We start from the raw sequence: 14,241 nt of genomic DNA, 5'->3' as shown, positions 1-14,241 counted from the left end.
ACAGCCTTATTCCCTAAAAGTGGTTTCCAACGACCAAGTGAGCAGAGGAGCCGACCACGATGTCCGAGACCGAAGAACAATGTACTGGGGTCGCGGTCGAGTCGGTCGAGAATAATGACCACTTTCAGCAACATACCCCGGCCTCTATGCAGGCTGCCTTCGCTGAGAGATTGATTCCGGCCACGGAAAAAATGTCCTCCCAATCCATCAAACTTACTTACATTGGAGAAAGACCGGCGCTGCAGCGACGCCCCCTTCACTTCTAATGCATGTGTATTACATGGAGAGATGATAAAAGCAATCAGCACTGAGTGGTGGGATAGTTGCTTCGTACGAGATACAACAAACCATGCGAGACGGAACCCTCAAGACGAAAACCTCAAACGATTAAATCACCCAGCTAGCCAGCAGTTGCTGCACCGACTGGCGTCGACCCTTGAATGCTTCCTTCATCAAGATGAATTCCGACTCATCCGACTGCCCTCTCTCCAGCAAAAAGGTCACGATACTAGCACAACCACGATTTAGTGCTTCAATCAGTGCCGCATTGACACTCACCGAGTCGCTTTCAGGCATAAGCAAGTCGACAACTTCGACTTGCCTTGTCGCTACAGCAGCGCGAAACACGCGAGCAGTATCGAAAGGGTTGCCGCGATGCATTATCATCCGAATGATGTGAAGACGGTGCTGGTTCACAGCAGTCTCGAGGGCCAGCGTTGCGTCTGTCGAGGCGGGACTATCCTGTAGTAGTATCTCCACCATCGCGGCGTGTCCGTGCGTCACTGCTGCGTGCAGGGACTCACTGGTGCTAAAATCACCGGGGAGTAACGCTGCGGTCAGGTTTGCAGTCGCTGCAACCTCCACTCTAGCTTTAAGAAACAACGAATCGCACCGCTCCATAAGATACCCAGCGACATCGTCTTGTCCAATTACCCGAACTACTACCACGATTTGCACCATAGCGAGCTGAGACTGGAAGATTTCTGGATAATTCTTGGCAAGCCACTTGAGCGCATCGAGGTGGCCGTTGGCTGCGGCATTAAACATCGCCATTTTAGTGCATCCTAAACCTCGATCGTCATGAAGCCGCTGCATTGTATCGAGTCGCCCCCTAACAGCAGCGCCGTCCATGGCTCCACATGTCAACATCCGAGAAGCCCCGAAGTTCTGGACTACTCGGTGCAAATCGTTGTAAACGGCCGAGTCGATCGTCTTGGGAAGGAGGTAGTCATTGACGAACTCAATGATGTGTGGAAACTCTTGCAGCAGTGGGGTGAGCGCGAACGAAACGATAAGCAGGAGTTGAGGCTTCTCCATCGTGGGGGAATTGTAAACTGGTATCCGAGCTCAAAAAATAGTTTGACGAAGCTAGTCAATCAAAAGGTCAATTGCTTTTATTTATATGGTTGAGGGCAATGGCTAACGTCAATCATTTGAAAAGGTCCCGCAAGTATCAATCTTCAAATCGAAAAATGTACCCATCTTGCTTCGTCTTTCGCCTTCCGCAACTCAACCATCTAAAGTTGCCGACTCAGTCTCTCAGAATGATGGTCTTTGATTCTACGAGCTGACACGCCCATCTCCCTCTATTCAGTTCGCAACGTATCCGCTCAGTAGCAACAACATGTCGGACGCGACGCCGTCCGTGGCGCGTATGCGGGCCATCCTGCGCCAGCTCTCGGCCGGAGGTCGTCCCGCCGCCTCCTCCTCCTCTTCCTCCGCTTCCCCTCCATTGGCACTGAGCCCCGCCACGCGCTGGAACGGCTGGGGCTTCCAGGACACGAAACTATTCGTGAACTCCAGCAATGTGATCGAAATCTCGGGTGCTCGCTACGCAGAAGTGTTCGCCAATGCGCCAGACCGCACACTGCCGGCTCTGCTTCCATGGGCGGAGAAGCGGCTCGGTCTGGACGCGGGTCGCGGCAGTCCGCCGAGCGTCACGTGCGCTGGGGAGCTGCAGCTGCAGAACCAACTACCAGAGGACGGAGAGACGCACCGCAAGCTGCTGCAGCTGCTGCAATGGGCAGAGCAAGAAGTCGGCATCAAGAGCAGCATTACAGTTGAAGAACGCGTCCGCCACGGCCACGGACAGACGTGTGAGGACGTTTTCCGACTGCGCCATGTGCAGCAAGTGGAACGAGTTCCCGACGCGGTGCTGTGGCCCTCGAGTCATGAACAAGTGGAGGTTTTGGTCAAGGAGGTGACGGAGAAGTTTGCACACCAGGTGTGCATTATTCCGTTTGGAGGGGGCACCAACGTGACCAATGCGCTCGAGTGCGACCCGAAGGAACGACGGGCGATTGTGTCGTTGGATCTGGGCGAAATGCGACGCATTCTGAGTGTGGATCGGGAGAACATGTTGGCGGTGGTGGAGGCCGGGATCACCGGACTGGATCTGCATGAGCGGCTAAGGCATCGAGGCCTGACGCTTGGCCACGAACCGGACTCATGGGAGTTCTCGACGCTCGGAGGGTGGGTGGCGACGCGCGCCTCCGGCATGAAGAAGAACACGTACGGGAATATTGAAGACCTGGTGGTAAATGTTACGACGGTGACGCCGCAGGGCACTATGCAGCGTGCGGCCAATGTACCTCGTGCAGCAATGGGACCGGACATGAACCACGCTATGATGGGGTCAGAGGGCATCTTCGGCGTGCACACGCTGGTGACTCTGCGTCTTCGAGAGTTTCCGAGTGTACAAGTGTACGACTCGCTCATTTTCCCGAGCCTTGAGCATGGATTGGCGGCTCTTAAGGAGATCACGCGCGCTGGGTGCGAGCCAGCCTCGCTGCGTCTGCTGGACAACACGCAGTTCCAGCTTGGCCAGGCGCTGAAGACATCGTCCACGACGAACAAGTTCGCCGCTGGTGTCCTCGACTTTGCTAAGAAGACGTACGTGACAAAGATCCGTGGTTTTGACGTGAACGAAATGTGCGCGGCGACCGTTTTGCTCGAAGGAACCAGTCCACAAAAGGTGGCTGAGCAGCAGAAACTCATCCAGACCATTGCAAAGCGCCACGAAGGCATGGTCGGTGGCGAGGAAAACGGCAAGCGCGGCTACTTCTTCACGTACATCATCGCGTACTTGCGTGACTTCGCGCTGGACTACTACTTCATGAGTGAGTCCTTCGAGACTGCCGTCCCCTGGACCAATGCGCGACAGCTTGTTACCGACATCAAGCTGGCCATCAACTCTGTAGCTGCCAAGCGTGACGTTAAGGTCCCGCCCCTCATTGCCTGCCGCATCTCACAAGTCTACGACACCGGCGTCTGTGTGTACGTATACTACGGCGTCAACTACTTCGGTGTGAACGAGCCGAAGACGCTCTTCCGCGAGACGGAGCTTGCTGCCGTGGATGCCATCATTCGCAACGGCGGTGCGCTGTCTCATCACCACGGCGTCGGCAAGCACCGTCTTGCGTGGCTGCCTCAAGCAGTATCACCCCCGGCCATCGCAGCCATCCAGGGGATCAAGACTGCGCTGGACCCGACCAATATCTTTGCAGTGGCCAACTTGCAACCGTCCAAGAATCACGTCGAGAGCAAGCATCAAGCCTAGTTTCTTCGCGTGGAGTCGATGTGTATATAGATTGAGAGCAAGTCTGTCTAGCCGAACGATGACCGACGTATAAAGAAAAGGACATTCAGCCTCGTTTTATCTCGGAGGGCAGTGTTGAAACGACGGGGAGAAGGAGTCGCCATGGCAGCTACGACGAGGAAGCAGTTCACCTTGAGCGCACCGCCGCAACTTTCGCTGTTCACCGACGAGTTGAACGACTATGAAGATGAAGAAGACGAGGAGTACGAAGGTGTCGACGGAGACGCACTGGATCAGTACGAAGGAGATGATGACAGCTTGCTGGCTGAACAACTGGGGAACCACTTGGGGGTCCGATCGGCCACAGCCCTGCAGTCTACAGACACTGAAGACGAAATGTTGTTGGATCTACTACAGCATCGGCTGTTCGTAGCTTCAGATGCTGAAGCTGGTGATGAGATCAAAGAAGCCCCTAGACAGGAGCCGTCGGTCTCACCACGACGCAAGGATTCGACTGCATCGTCGTTGGAAGGATTTCTAGCTGATCGACAAGGTTCACACAAGCTGAAGTTTAACCAAGACGCACAGCGTGCGCTGCTTGAGACCTTTTCACGAGAACAAGGCACAGCTCCATCACTGTCGCCCAAGCGAGTAGCGCAAATGACCGCGCGGTTTCGCATTTTCGAGGAGAAGAAGGTGCGTAGGCTCACAGCTAAGAGACGAGAGACCGAGACGCAGGAGACTATCGAGTTTCGGTTCGCTCCCACGATGAACAGCAAGAGTCGGCAACTCACCAGCCAATTCCCAGCGTTTGCAGAGCGTCAGGCAACGCTTTTGGCCAAGAAGCGACAGCAACGAGCGCGACTGGAGCAACAACGTGAAGCAGCGTTGACGCGGGACCGAGCAATTGATCTCCAGGAGAGTGTGAAGACGCCCTGCATCTGCAGTCACGGCAACACCAGTCGATCTGACAACTGCGTCATGAGCGCAGATCGCAATCCGAGTCCGTCTAAGGCTGCGCAGAGCGGGACGGAAGCGTCTGCGTCTCCTGTTGATGGAAGTCGTCACACTCAGGCCTGCCTGCGGTTCATGGCAATGTGCAGCAAGATGAACGCGTCTTTCACCATCCAGCGTAAGAAGGAGCTCATGAGGCGATCGCTCGACGATATCATCGCCTACCAAGAAGGAAAAAAGCAGCGACAGCAAGTTCGTGCAGCGATCGAGAAGGCCAAAGAGGACAAGGAGATAACCTTCACGCCGCTGATCAACGCCAAGTCCGAGAAGGTAGGACTTTTGCTTGAAAACTCGGTGTATGCTAACTCGCTCTGTCCGTCTGTGCCGCTAGATCTACGCGGCGCTGATTCGGAGTGGCAGGCTAGACACAGAGCTAGCAGGTCGCATGTTTCAGCCTAGGAAGGCTCCACCCTTGCCACCGAAGCTAACGTTCCAACCTACAATCAGCAAGAAGTCCAAGTGGCTGCTCAAGAAGAAACAGCGCGAGCTCATGGCCAGTGACCTCGAGGATGGTAAAATTGCTACTGCTCGACCGACTTCCCCGCTGCCTCTCGACGTGTTTTCCAGGCTGCAGCAGCTCTCGCACCATCGTGAAAACGAAGCTCAACGCCTGCAGCGTACGCGCGAGGAAGAGGAATTGAAGACTAGACCTCACGTCGAGTGGAACGTCATCCCGTACGACACATCCAGCTGCCGCTTCATCTTGGACGGGTTCGATCGCCCCAACGCCTTGACCTAGACGGCTTTCCATTGAATACCAAACAGCTTAGCGTTAGTTCATGGTTCAGCGTGTCCTATTAGCCCACGTAGACCGGGTCTTCGTGGTTCATCGCTCGAACATCGCGGAGCCTATTGATGAAGTTGTACAGAGGAGCATTGCGCTTGACGTTCTCCAAGTGCGTCTCGTGCGACTTGAGCAGCTCCACGCAGCCGTCGGTGGAGGTGCTCTGCATGCACTCCATCAGCGACTCGTAGTATTCCTCTTCGTACACCCCGCGAGATAGCAATCGCTGCACAGGCGACCGACGCAGCCTCTCCAAGAAGCCAAACCAGTCAGCCAGATCACTCTGCGTCAACCGCAGCTGCGAGTCCTCCGGGGAGTTCACCTGGGCTCCATCCAGCCAAATCGTAAGCACGTATCGCTCTGCGTGAGACGGCAACACGCGGTGCAGCATCCAGTCGCTCTGGAACAGCACCACGCGGTCCATCTTGGGCGCCACAGTCACAGGCTGCTGCAAGAACGGAAAAAGCTGCACTTCGCCTCCGTCGCCTTCCTTCCAGCCCTCATTCAAATACAATAAACACGTAACCTTGCGCTTGTTCGGAGCTCCGGGGTTGTCGTAGTGGCATGGGAAACACCCTCCGTGTCCAGCATTGCGCTGCAACTTCAACGTGCGGTCCGAAGTGCTAAACTTCAGCTCGTACTGCGGCAGGAAGGTCGCCAGCACCTGTAACAGCTCTGTCGAGTGGAACAGTGCATCGAGCTCCGGCACCTTGGTACGCAGCGACGCATCGTGTAGATCTACCTCGAAAATGTGGGGCTTGACGAAGTGAAAGGCCTGCGGTCGGCCGTCCGAGCCCTTCTGCGTGAGCGCGAACTGCGTCTTGTTGGGCTTGAAGTGGTCGTTCTCGTGGAGCCACTTCATCTCCTGCAGCAGTGCGCTGGCCCATCCGCGACCGAAGCAGTCGTCGATGACCACATACCCTTTCTCGTCCAGCTCCGCGCAGGCCTCTGTGGTGATTTTGCGCTGCAGACGTTCGTAGTCGCGCGTGAACGGCTCCTTGTATTTGCCTGGGAAGGTGTCGCTCATGGCCGAGAAGTGTAAGTCTGCCAGTGCAGCACTGAATCATGGCAAAAACGATTGGCGCACAGCTGTCCAGCCACCAAGCACAGTCTCAGCCAGACGTGAAAACAGCGCGATTGATTTGAAACGGTATCTGTAGATGGCATACTTTGTGGCCGTCAAGGGTCAAAAACAATAGATTTGATAGGAACACCGCAGTTTGTGAAGGATGAGCGTGCTCGTCGACGAGTCCGAGGCAGTGGGGAAAGTAGATTTCTCAGATGATTGACGTAAGCTATAGCCCTCCGTGGAAGCAGTTGGCCTGCAGGCGAGTATCGACTTTTTGAGCTTGAATACCAGTTTACAATTCCCCCACGATGGAGAAGCCTCAACTCCTGCTTATCGTTTCGTTCGCGCTCACCCCACTGCTGCAAGAGTTTCCACACATCATTGAGTTCGCTAATGACTACCTCCTTCCCAAGACGATCGACTCGGCCGTTTACAACGATTTGCACCGAGTAGTCCAGAACTTCGGGGCTTCTCGGATGTTGACATGTGGAGCCATGGACGGCGCTGATGCTAGGGGGCGACTCGATACAATGCAGCGGCTTCATGACGATCGAGGTTTAGGATGCACCAAAGTGACAATGTTCAAGGCCGCAGCCAACGGCCACCTCGAAGTGGTCAAGTGGCTTATGATAAATGATCCAGAAATCTTCCAGTCTCAGCTCGCTATGGTGCAAATCGTGGTAGTAGTTCGAGTAACTGGACAAGACGATGTCGCTGGGTATCTTATGGAGCGGTGCGATTCGTTGTTTCTCAAAGCTAGAGTGGAGGTTGCAGCGACTGCAAACCTGGTCGCAGCGTTACTCCCCGGTGATTCTAGCGCCAGTGAGTCCCTGCACGCAGCAGTGGCGCACGGACACGCCGCGATGGTGGAGATACTACTACAGGATAGTCCCGCCTCGACAGACGCAACGCTGGCCCTCGAGACTGCTGTGAACCAGCACCGTCTTCACATCATTCGGATGATAATGCATCGCGGCAACCCTTTCGATACTGCTCGCGTGTTTCGCGCTGCTGTAGCGACAAGGCAAGTCGAAGTTGTCGACTTGCTTATGCCCGAAAGCGACTCGGTGAGTGTCAATGCGGCACTGATTGAAGCACTAAATCGTGGTTGTGCTAGTATCGTGACCTTTTTGCTGGAGAGAGGGCAGTCGGATGAGTCGGAATTCATCTTGATGAAGGAAGCATTCAAGGGTCGACGCCAGTCGGTGCAGCAACTGCTGGCTAGCTGGGTGATTTAATCGTTTGAGGTTTTCGTCTTGAGGGTTCCGTCTCGCATGGCTTGTTGTATCTTGTACGAAGCAACTATCCCATCACTCAGTGCTGATTGCTTTTATCATCTCTCCATGTAATACACATGCATTAGAAGTGAAGGGGGCGTCGCTGCAACGCCGGTCTTTCTCCAATGTAAGTAAGTTTGATGGATTGGGAGGACATTTTCTCCATGGCCGGAACCAATCTCTGTGCCAGACTCATTCTCTAAACCGACCAAGTGAGCAGAAGAGCCGACCGCGATGTCCGAGACCGGAGAACAACGTACTGCGGTCGCGATCGAGTCGATCGAGAACAACGACCAATTTCAGCAACACACTCCGGGCTTTATGCAGGCTTCCTTCGCAGACCGGAAGCGGCTGATGTCTGCGACTCCGACTCGGAAAGCTACAAGGACGCTGATGACGGAGGGAATGACGCTGCAGAGGAGGAAGAAAGCAACGACGGCGACGGCGACAACGACGTTGAGGAAGATGCCACCAGCGATGAGGATGAAGACGATGAGAACCCACCTCGTTCACGCAGACATCAGCCGTTTCCGGTCTGTGAAGGAAGCCTGTATGAAGGCCGGAGTGTGTTGCTGTAAGTGGTCGTTGTTCTCGAAAGACTCGATCGCGACCCCAGCACGTTGTTCTCCGGTCTCGGACATCGTGGTCGGCTCCTCTGCTCACTTGGTCGGTTTAGAGAATGAGTCTGGCACAATACAAGCAGCAAATTTCAATCTCTATGTTGTTGCCGTCGACAGGTCAGTGACGCTGCACATCGTAATGGCGATGATAATGACAAAGTATCTTGTTGTTGTTACCTCTAGTGGATGGGGAATATATTAGTCATACTCTGCACGCTTACTGGGCAAAGTCGAGCTGGGTAATGGTCTTGGGGTCGGCGCCCTCGAAGGCGATGCGATAGATGGCCGCGAAGAGCGGGAACTGGTCGATGGCGTTGTGCTCCTTGAGGATGCCGTACACCTCCTTCGACGTGAGCGTACCCTGCAGCATCTGGCCGTTGAGCATGGTCTGCTCAAGCTCCTCCCACGTGGTCTTCTGGGTCACGAAGGCCTCGGCACACTTGCGGTTGCGGCCGCCGAAGCACGTGGTGATGAGGTCGGCGATGCCGCACGACTCGAAGAACGTGTCCTCCTTGACGCCGTCGAAGTATTTGAAGCAGAACTTCTTCATCTCGCTCAGCCCGATGCGGATGATGGCCGCCTTGGTGTTGCCGCCGTACTTGAGGCCGTCGCAGAAGCCGGCGCCCAGAGCCACCACGTTCTTGAGCGCGCCGCACATCTCAACGCCGTGCGGGTCCAGCGCCACGTCCACGCGGAACGTGGGGGCGTTGAACAGCTCACGCAGCAGCGCGCCGTGGCGCAGGTCGGCGCAACCGAGCGTCGACTCGCAGAAGTCGCCGGCGGCAACCTCGTTGGCCACGTTGGCGCCCATGAGGACGCTGCAGTCGACGTCGAGGCCCTTGCGGATGAGGTCGGACACGAGCACGACGCCCTGGTCGTCAAAGTCGATGCCCTTGATGAGGGACACAGCCATGGCGCCCTCCTTGAGGCCCTGCTGCTTGATGGACACGAGCATGCGTCCCAGGAACTGGTGCGGCACGCAGAAGATGAGGATGTCAGCTCCGCGCACGGCGTCGCACAGGTCCGGCACGGCGATGATGTTCTCAGGCAGTTTGTAGCCGGGCAGGTACTTGACGTTCTCGTGCTCCGTGTTGATGATCTCCGTGAGGTTGCGGCCGTCCACCTGCTCCTCGAAGACCCACATGTTGATGTCGCGCTCGAACGTCTCGGTCAGCTTCTGCGTGTTCTCGCCGATGATGCGGGCGATGGCCGAGCCCCAGTTGCCAGAGCCCACGAGACAGACCTTCTGCGGCATTGTTTTAAGCTTGGAGTGGCGGAGGAGATGGAGGAGTGCGCGCTAGACGGCAAATTCAGGAATGACAGGCATGTGACAACGCCACCTGAGGACGTGTGAAGGGAACCGCTGACGTCAGCGACAGGAGTGATGGTCTGTATTAGAGATAGCAGGGAGCTACTGTATGATAAAAAGGTTGACGAAACGAAGTTGTGCATACGTATTCGCGGGATATTTCTTTGCACGGGTTTTCTGCTTGGTGCACAGCATTTCGGCGAATCACGGCGCGCTAGGAAAAATCGAGAGGGAAAGCCAATCGTGATGATGGCGAGTGTAGATTCGACTCCATTGGCTGGTGCTGTAGGTCTATTTGGATTGTAGGGCTGTCACTGGTCTGGGAACGTCCGCCGTTGACTCCACGAGTCTAACCTACGCTGTTGGGCGCTCCGTTGCATTAGCAGCTTCAAGTCGCTCGCGCCTCAGCATGGAGCAGCTTTCGTTCCGGCGGTCCCAACGGCCATTTCCATGCGACCGCGTAATCCTCCGAATTACGCAGCCAGCATCGCCGAAACCAGAGGCGTCGGGCAGATCGTAGGAGTCTGCACATTGGTGCCTTGCAGTCTTCACTCATGGCTGCATTGCTGTGCTTGCTCCTGTCAACGTTGAGGTACGTGTACCACTTCGCTACAGACAATCCTCTCCTTTGTGATAGCGTCGGGAACCACCACATTATCACTCGCTGGAGTTATTACAAGGCAGAAATGTGCCGTAAAATTGGTACATTTGAACTTAACAGCTCTACAGCGTCGACGTACAGCAGGCAGTACTGTGGAGCATCGAGAGCTGGAACGCCCTGCTTCCCAGCGTCTTCAGTAACTGCTGGAAGAAGACTGGCTTGCTTGACTACTACACGTGCGAGTACGCCGAGCCGGGCGTGGAGGATGACATCGTGAACGAGCTGGCAGAGATGCTGACGCGTCTCCACCCCTCGAATCCGATGTCGGTTGAAGAGCTGCTGAACCCACCGGACGAGAACATCCTCGCGGATGAACCAACGGACGAAGATTTCTGCCGGGTCGAGTCTTCAGAGCGCGAGAATGGGTGCGGTCAAGATGTCGGTGATGGCGGTATCGAGGACGAAGAAGAAGAAAGCACTTCTTCAACCTATCCAACGCCCGAAAACCTGTCCACAGAGGAGCTGAAGGAGCGTCTTCAATGGATAGCACAACTTTTCGTTACCGCCGGTGCGATGGGGGTCCGTTCAAGGGACGTTATCGGGCTTCGAACGATGCAGCGAGTATTTAGAGAGGAGCTTGCGTGTAGACAAGGCCACAAGCAGCAAAAGTCGATGCTCGACTTCTTCGGACGTCCTGCACCAAATGGACCTTAGCAATAGTTAAGCACCTTTGAATAGTGATAATGACGTGTTTTGTATCACAAACCAGTAACTAGAGGGTAGAGGTATATTTGACTCGTGCTTGTATGGTGACGGTCATCGGGAGCCCTCCCCATATCTCTCCGTGGAGGGTATCACTACTCAGGATATCACGACCGAGAGGATTGTCTGTACTTCTGAAGTTATCTGTAGACGAAAAACTTCGGACAACCTATAAATCTAGGAAGGCGCCACGGGGCCGATGGCCATCGCAGCGTGGATGCAAGGTGCAAAGGCGGTGAGCAAGCAATCTACCCTCGTCGTTTAACATCTCCCAGCACGGCCTGTTTCGTGTGCAGCCATCTGACAGCCCCACGCTGGGAGCTTGTTGCCGCGGGCCAATCGTTCCAGAGCGCAGATGGGCTGCTTGGTGCCAGCACGCGGCTTATGCACGCGACTTACATTGCTTGCTCACTCAAACTCTCCAGTTTGTGCTGATTGAAGAATCTGCAGATGTTCGGATTGCGCACGATCCGAGGCACTTGAGTCCCAAGTTGAGACGCTTCCACACACGATTTCGGCGGTCTTTGTTAAACGGCTGGAGACTTCGCTTGCTCATGCAATCGCTGCTGTGTGGTCTCCGACGCGTGCTTCAGAGTTCGCGACTTCTAGTCCAGGAGGCTGGGGCAGGTGACCTGGAAGCGATGAGCTCCATAGTGCCAGCAAGGAAGGACAACGGTGGAGGAACAGCTATCCGCCTCGAAGGTGTTGGAGTTGAAGTCGGTATTGCGCATGTGGACGCCTGAGGGAGTGATGTGCTAGGTGGAGTGGACAGTGCCATCAGTGAAGCTGTTGGCGATGAGAACGACATGCCGTGTGGTATTGAGCACGTCGGCTGTAGGGCTCTTTTTCGTCTCTCGGTTTCTAGTGCTTCATGCAAGCGGAGGCTCGTGGCTGTATATGCGCACTGCCGACTCCTTGGGAGCAGTTGCTCAGCTAAGTTCTTCATACTGAGGAACTTGTTCGTTACCGGCGACGACGCAGAGGCCTAGGCACCCATAGCCTGAGACCCAGCAACATCCTCTACAGTCAAGAAGGAGAGGAAGGTGATAGAGCGTGGCACAAGGGGAATGATGTCGCTGTGGAGCAGAGCTAACTGCTCGCGTGAAGGTTGTATAAGGGACCTTCGTTCAAGTGTACTGTTCGTGGGGGACGCGTCTGCCGCTCTCATCCGGGTTGCACGAAGACGTCTTGGGCTGGGAGGTCAGCGTTCCATGGTCGTGTCCAGGATGCAGGAAACATGTCGTAGAATGAATTTCAAGTCGGTGTTGCGAAGACGGTGGAGACAATCAGTGCGAGTACATATATGCAGATTGTACCAAGCAATTATTGGATAGAGCCGTCCCCATTTGCTTCACTCATGGTGGAGGGTTTCAATACGCATCCGTGGTGTAGTCCACAATGTCTGGCAACGGCGTGGTCGAAGAGGGGTCAACTTGATCGAGTGGAGCATTGAAAGCGAGAATGGAGACAGGTTACCAAGTCTCGTTCTGGGAATTTGCAGGTCAGGGAAAGCATCGAGCGCCGCCCACCCTATTTTACCTTCTCGAACGCTCTACGTGTGCATCAATCTTGACCGCTATCCTACCATAAGCAGCAACCGACCAAACCGTTGATTATGGCTTGATGGATGCGCTTGCAGAAATGCAGGTCGTGATCGCTGTTCGCTTTCACATGTCAAGTCCAATATTCGGAGAATGAACGACCTGGTGCAGCGTGCGATGCAAAAACTAGCAGATCCCAGGCTTGAGATTCGTGACAGTGGCGCTGGTGCGGAGACACCTGGGCTCGATGATCAGATTGCTACGATAGGTGCGAGCGAATTTTTCAGAAGAGCTGATCGTTTTATCGAGTGCCGACTTGAAAGCGTGGCTCAAGGAACATTGAAAGCTCTCCTTATGATGAGTGGCAGCTCCGTTCAGTTGCCTCTACGTTATGCTGAGCTGGGCTTGCGGTGGATGGCAATGCTCGCACGCAGGATGTGATCGACAAAGGCTAGTCCTGTGCTCACACTAGAGTTTGCTCGCATCCAGGATGTGAGATTTGACCCGATTGAGCACGTCGTTCTCAGAAGCAGCCTGCAGAAAGGAGGAGATGCTTCGCTCATCGTGGACGACCAGTGTGCTCGTAGCCTGGCTGTTCGAAAGGTGTGCTAACACAGGCAAAATGCTTCGGAAGTGAATCGTGCTCATGCCTTAGTCAAGCACGGCGAATGTGTCAAGCGCACGCCAAGAGACCGTATTGGTACGACGAAAGACGTGCTTTGTATGCATTCGAACTGTGTGCTAACTACTGCGCGGCTGCAATGTGGTCTCCAATTGCACGCAATGCCTTCTTCAGATGCTTCGAGTTCGATAGCATGTGGTTGGCTTTCGAGATATGCAGGAAAGTCTTCGGCTCGGCCGCGGCTGCGAAGAGTTCCTCACCATTCGCGTATGGCACGTCCGTGTCAGCGTCGCCATGAATTACTAGCAGTGGTGGCAATCCAGCCCCCGCAACAACTCGGACAATATCAAGCGAGCCATCATAGTACTCGTCGATGTAGCGCTTGTCCAGGCGCACGTAAAGCTTCGGCGGTGCTGCTGAATCAGTCAACTCGGTCGTGGCAGTGACACCATCCAGCGAGAGCTCAACGTTCTTGGGCAGAGGACAACCGCCCTCCAGGTAGAACTCTTTCCAGCACCATCCTTGTGTAGCGCTCTGCTCCAGTTGCAGCTCGTTGAAGTCAAAATGGACACCTTTCGTCATGTCCAATAAACCTGCGATCACCGCGATGGTATCCGCTACCTGCTTGTCACGGAGTAAAGCTCCCAAGATGGCTCCAGTGGAGAGCCCCACGACGTGCACCTTCCCTTTAGTCGAAAGTAGATGGCTGCGGATGTACTTGCACACGACCACCATGTCCTCGACCTCGTAGGAGATCTTCTTGTCCGTAAAGCACAACTCGTTGTCCGACCCTGGAACGCCACCGAAGTTGAAGGTCACGAAGGCCTTCTTCCTGTCCTGTTTGCTCACCCAAAACTCGGCCAGCTTGGCAGATGTTCGGGATGCAAAGTCTACCTTGGTAGGGTGCACACTCATATCCGGGAACCCGTGGAGATACACCATGACTTCGTCGTAACTCTCAGCAGCCTCCTTGCTGACGTCATCCGGCGTGGCTAGAATCGCCAGCAAGTTCCTGCTCACCCCCGTTGCAGTCTCAGTCGCTGGCACCTTCACTATGACATGACGAAGCTGCATGGCATCAGTATCTTTATTTTTCTACAAGCC

General features: G+C 54.9%; 5 protein-coding genes across 5 annotated transcripts; 2 read left to right on the top strand and 3 right to left on the bottom strand.

The window, feature by feature from the left end:
* Positions 1-1,624: 1,624 nt before the first annotated feature.
* Positions 1,625-3,559, top strand: KRP23_1860 (Alkyldihydroxyacetonephosphate synthase, peroxisomal; the record flags this gene model as incomplete). Its single annotated transcript, XM_067886522.1, has 1 exon — positions 1,625-3,559. The coding sequence occupies one exon, from the start codon at positions 1,625-1,627 to the stop codon at positions 3,557-3,559; it is 1,935 nt and encodes a 644-aa protein (XP_067749195.1).
* A 141-nt stretch (positions 3,560-3,700) lies between these two features.
* Positions 3,701-5,291, top strand: KRP23_1859 (uncharacterized protein; the record flags this gene model as incomplete). The annotated part of the gene is made up of 2 exons (XM_067886521.1): positions 3,701-4,822; positions 4,884-5,291. The coding sequence occupies 2 exons, from the start codon at positions 3,701-3,703 to the stop codon at positions 5,289-5,291; spliced, it is 1,530 nt and encodes a 509-aa protein (XP_067749194.1).
* A 58-nt stretch (positions 5,292-5,349) lies between these two features.
* Positions 5,350-6,363, bottom strand: KRP23_1858 (Egl nine-like protein 1; the record flags this gene model as incomplete). Its single annotated transcript, XM_067886520.1, has 1 exon — positions 5,350-6,363. The coding sequence occupies one exon, from the start codon at positions 6,361-6,363 to the stop codon at positions 5,350-5,352; it is 1,014 nt and encodes a 337-aa protein (XP_067749193.1).
* A 2,156-nt stretch (positions 6,364-8,519) lies between these two features.
* KRP23_1857 (Glycerol-3-phosphate dehydrogenase 1-like protein) lies at positions 8,520-9,557 on the bottom strand (the record flags this gene model as incomplete). Its single annotated transcript, XM_067886519.1, has 1 exon — positions 8,520-9,557. The coding sequence occupies one exon, from the start codon at positions 9,555-9,557 to the stop codon at positions 8,520-8,522; it is 1,038 nt and encodes a 345-aa protein (XP_067749192.1).
* A 3,703-nt stretch (positions 9,558-13,260) lies between these two features.
* On the bottom strand, positions 13,261-14,211 carry KRP23_1856 (uncharacterized protein; the record flags this gene model as incomplete). Its single annotated transcript, XM_067886517.1, has 1 exon — positions 13,261-14,211. The coding sequence occupies one exon, from the start codon at positions 14,209-14,211 to the stop codon at positions 13,261-13,263; it is 951 nt and encodes a 316-aa protein (XP_067749191.1).
* Positions 14,212-14,241: the final 30 nt, after the last annotated feature.

This window comes from Phytophthora ramorum (genome assembly GCF_020800215.1).
Source record: "Phytophthora ramorum isolate Pr-102 chromosome Unknown Phyram_PR-102_s0002, whole genome shotgun sequence".
Classification (NCBI taxonomy): domain Eukaryota; phylum Oomycota; class Peronosporomycetes; order Peronosporales; family Peronosporaceae; genus Phytophthora; species Phytophthora ramorum.
This window is presented reverse-complemented; position numbering and strand designations above follow the sequence as displayed.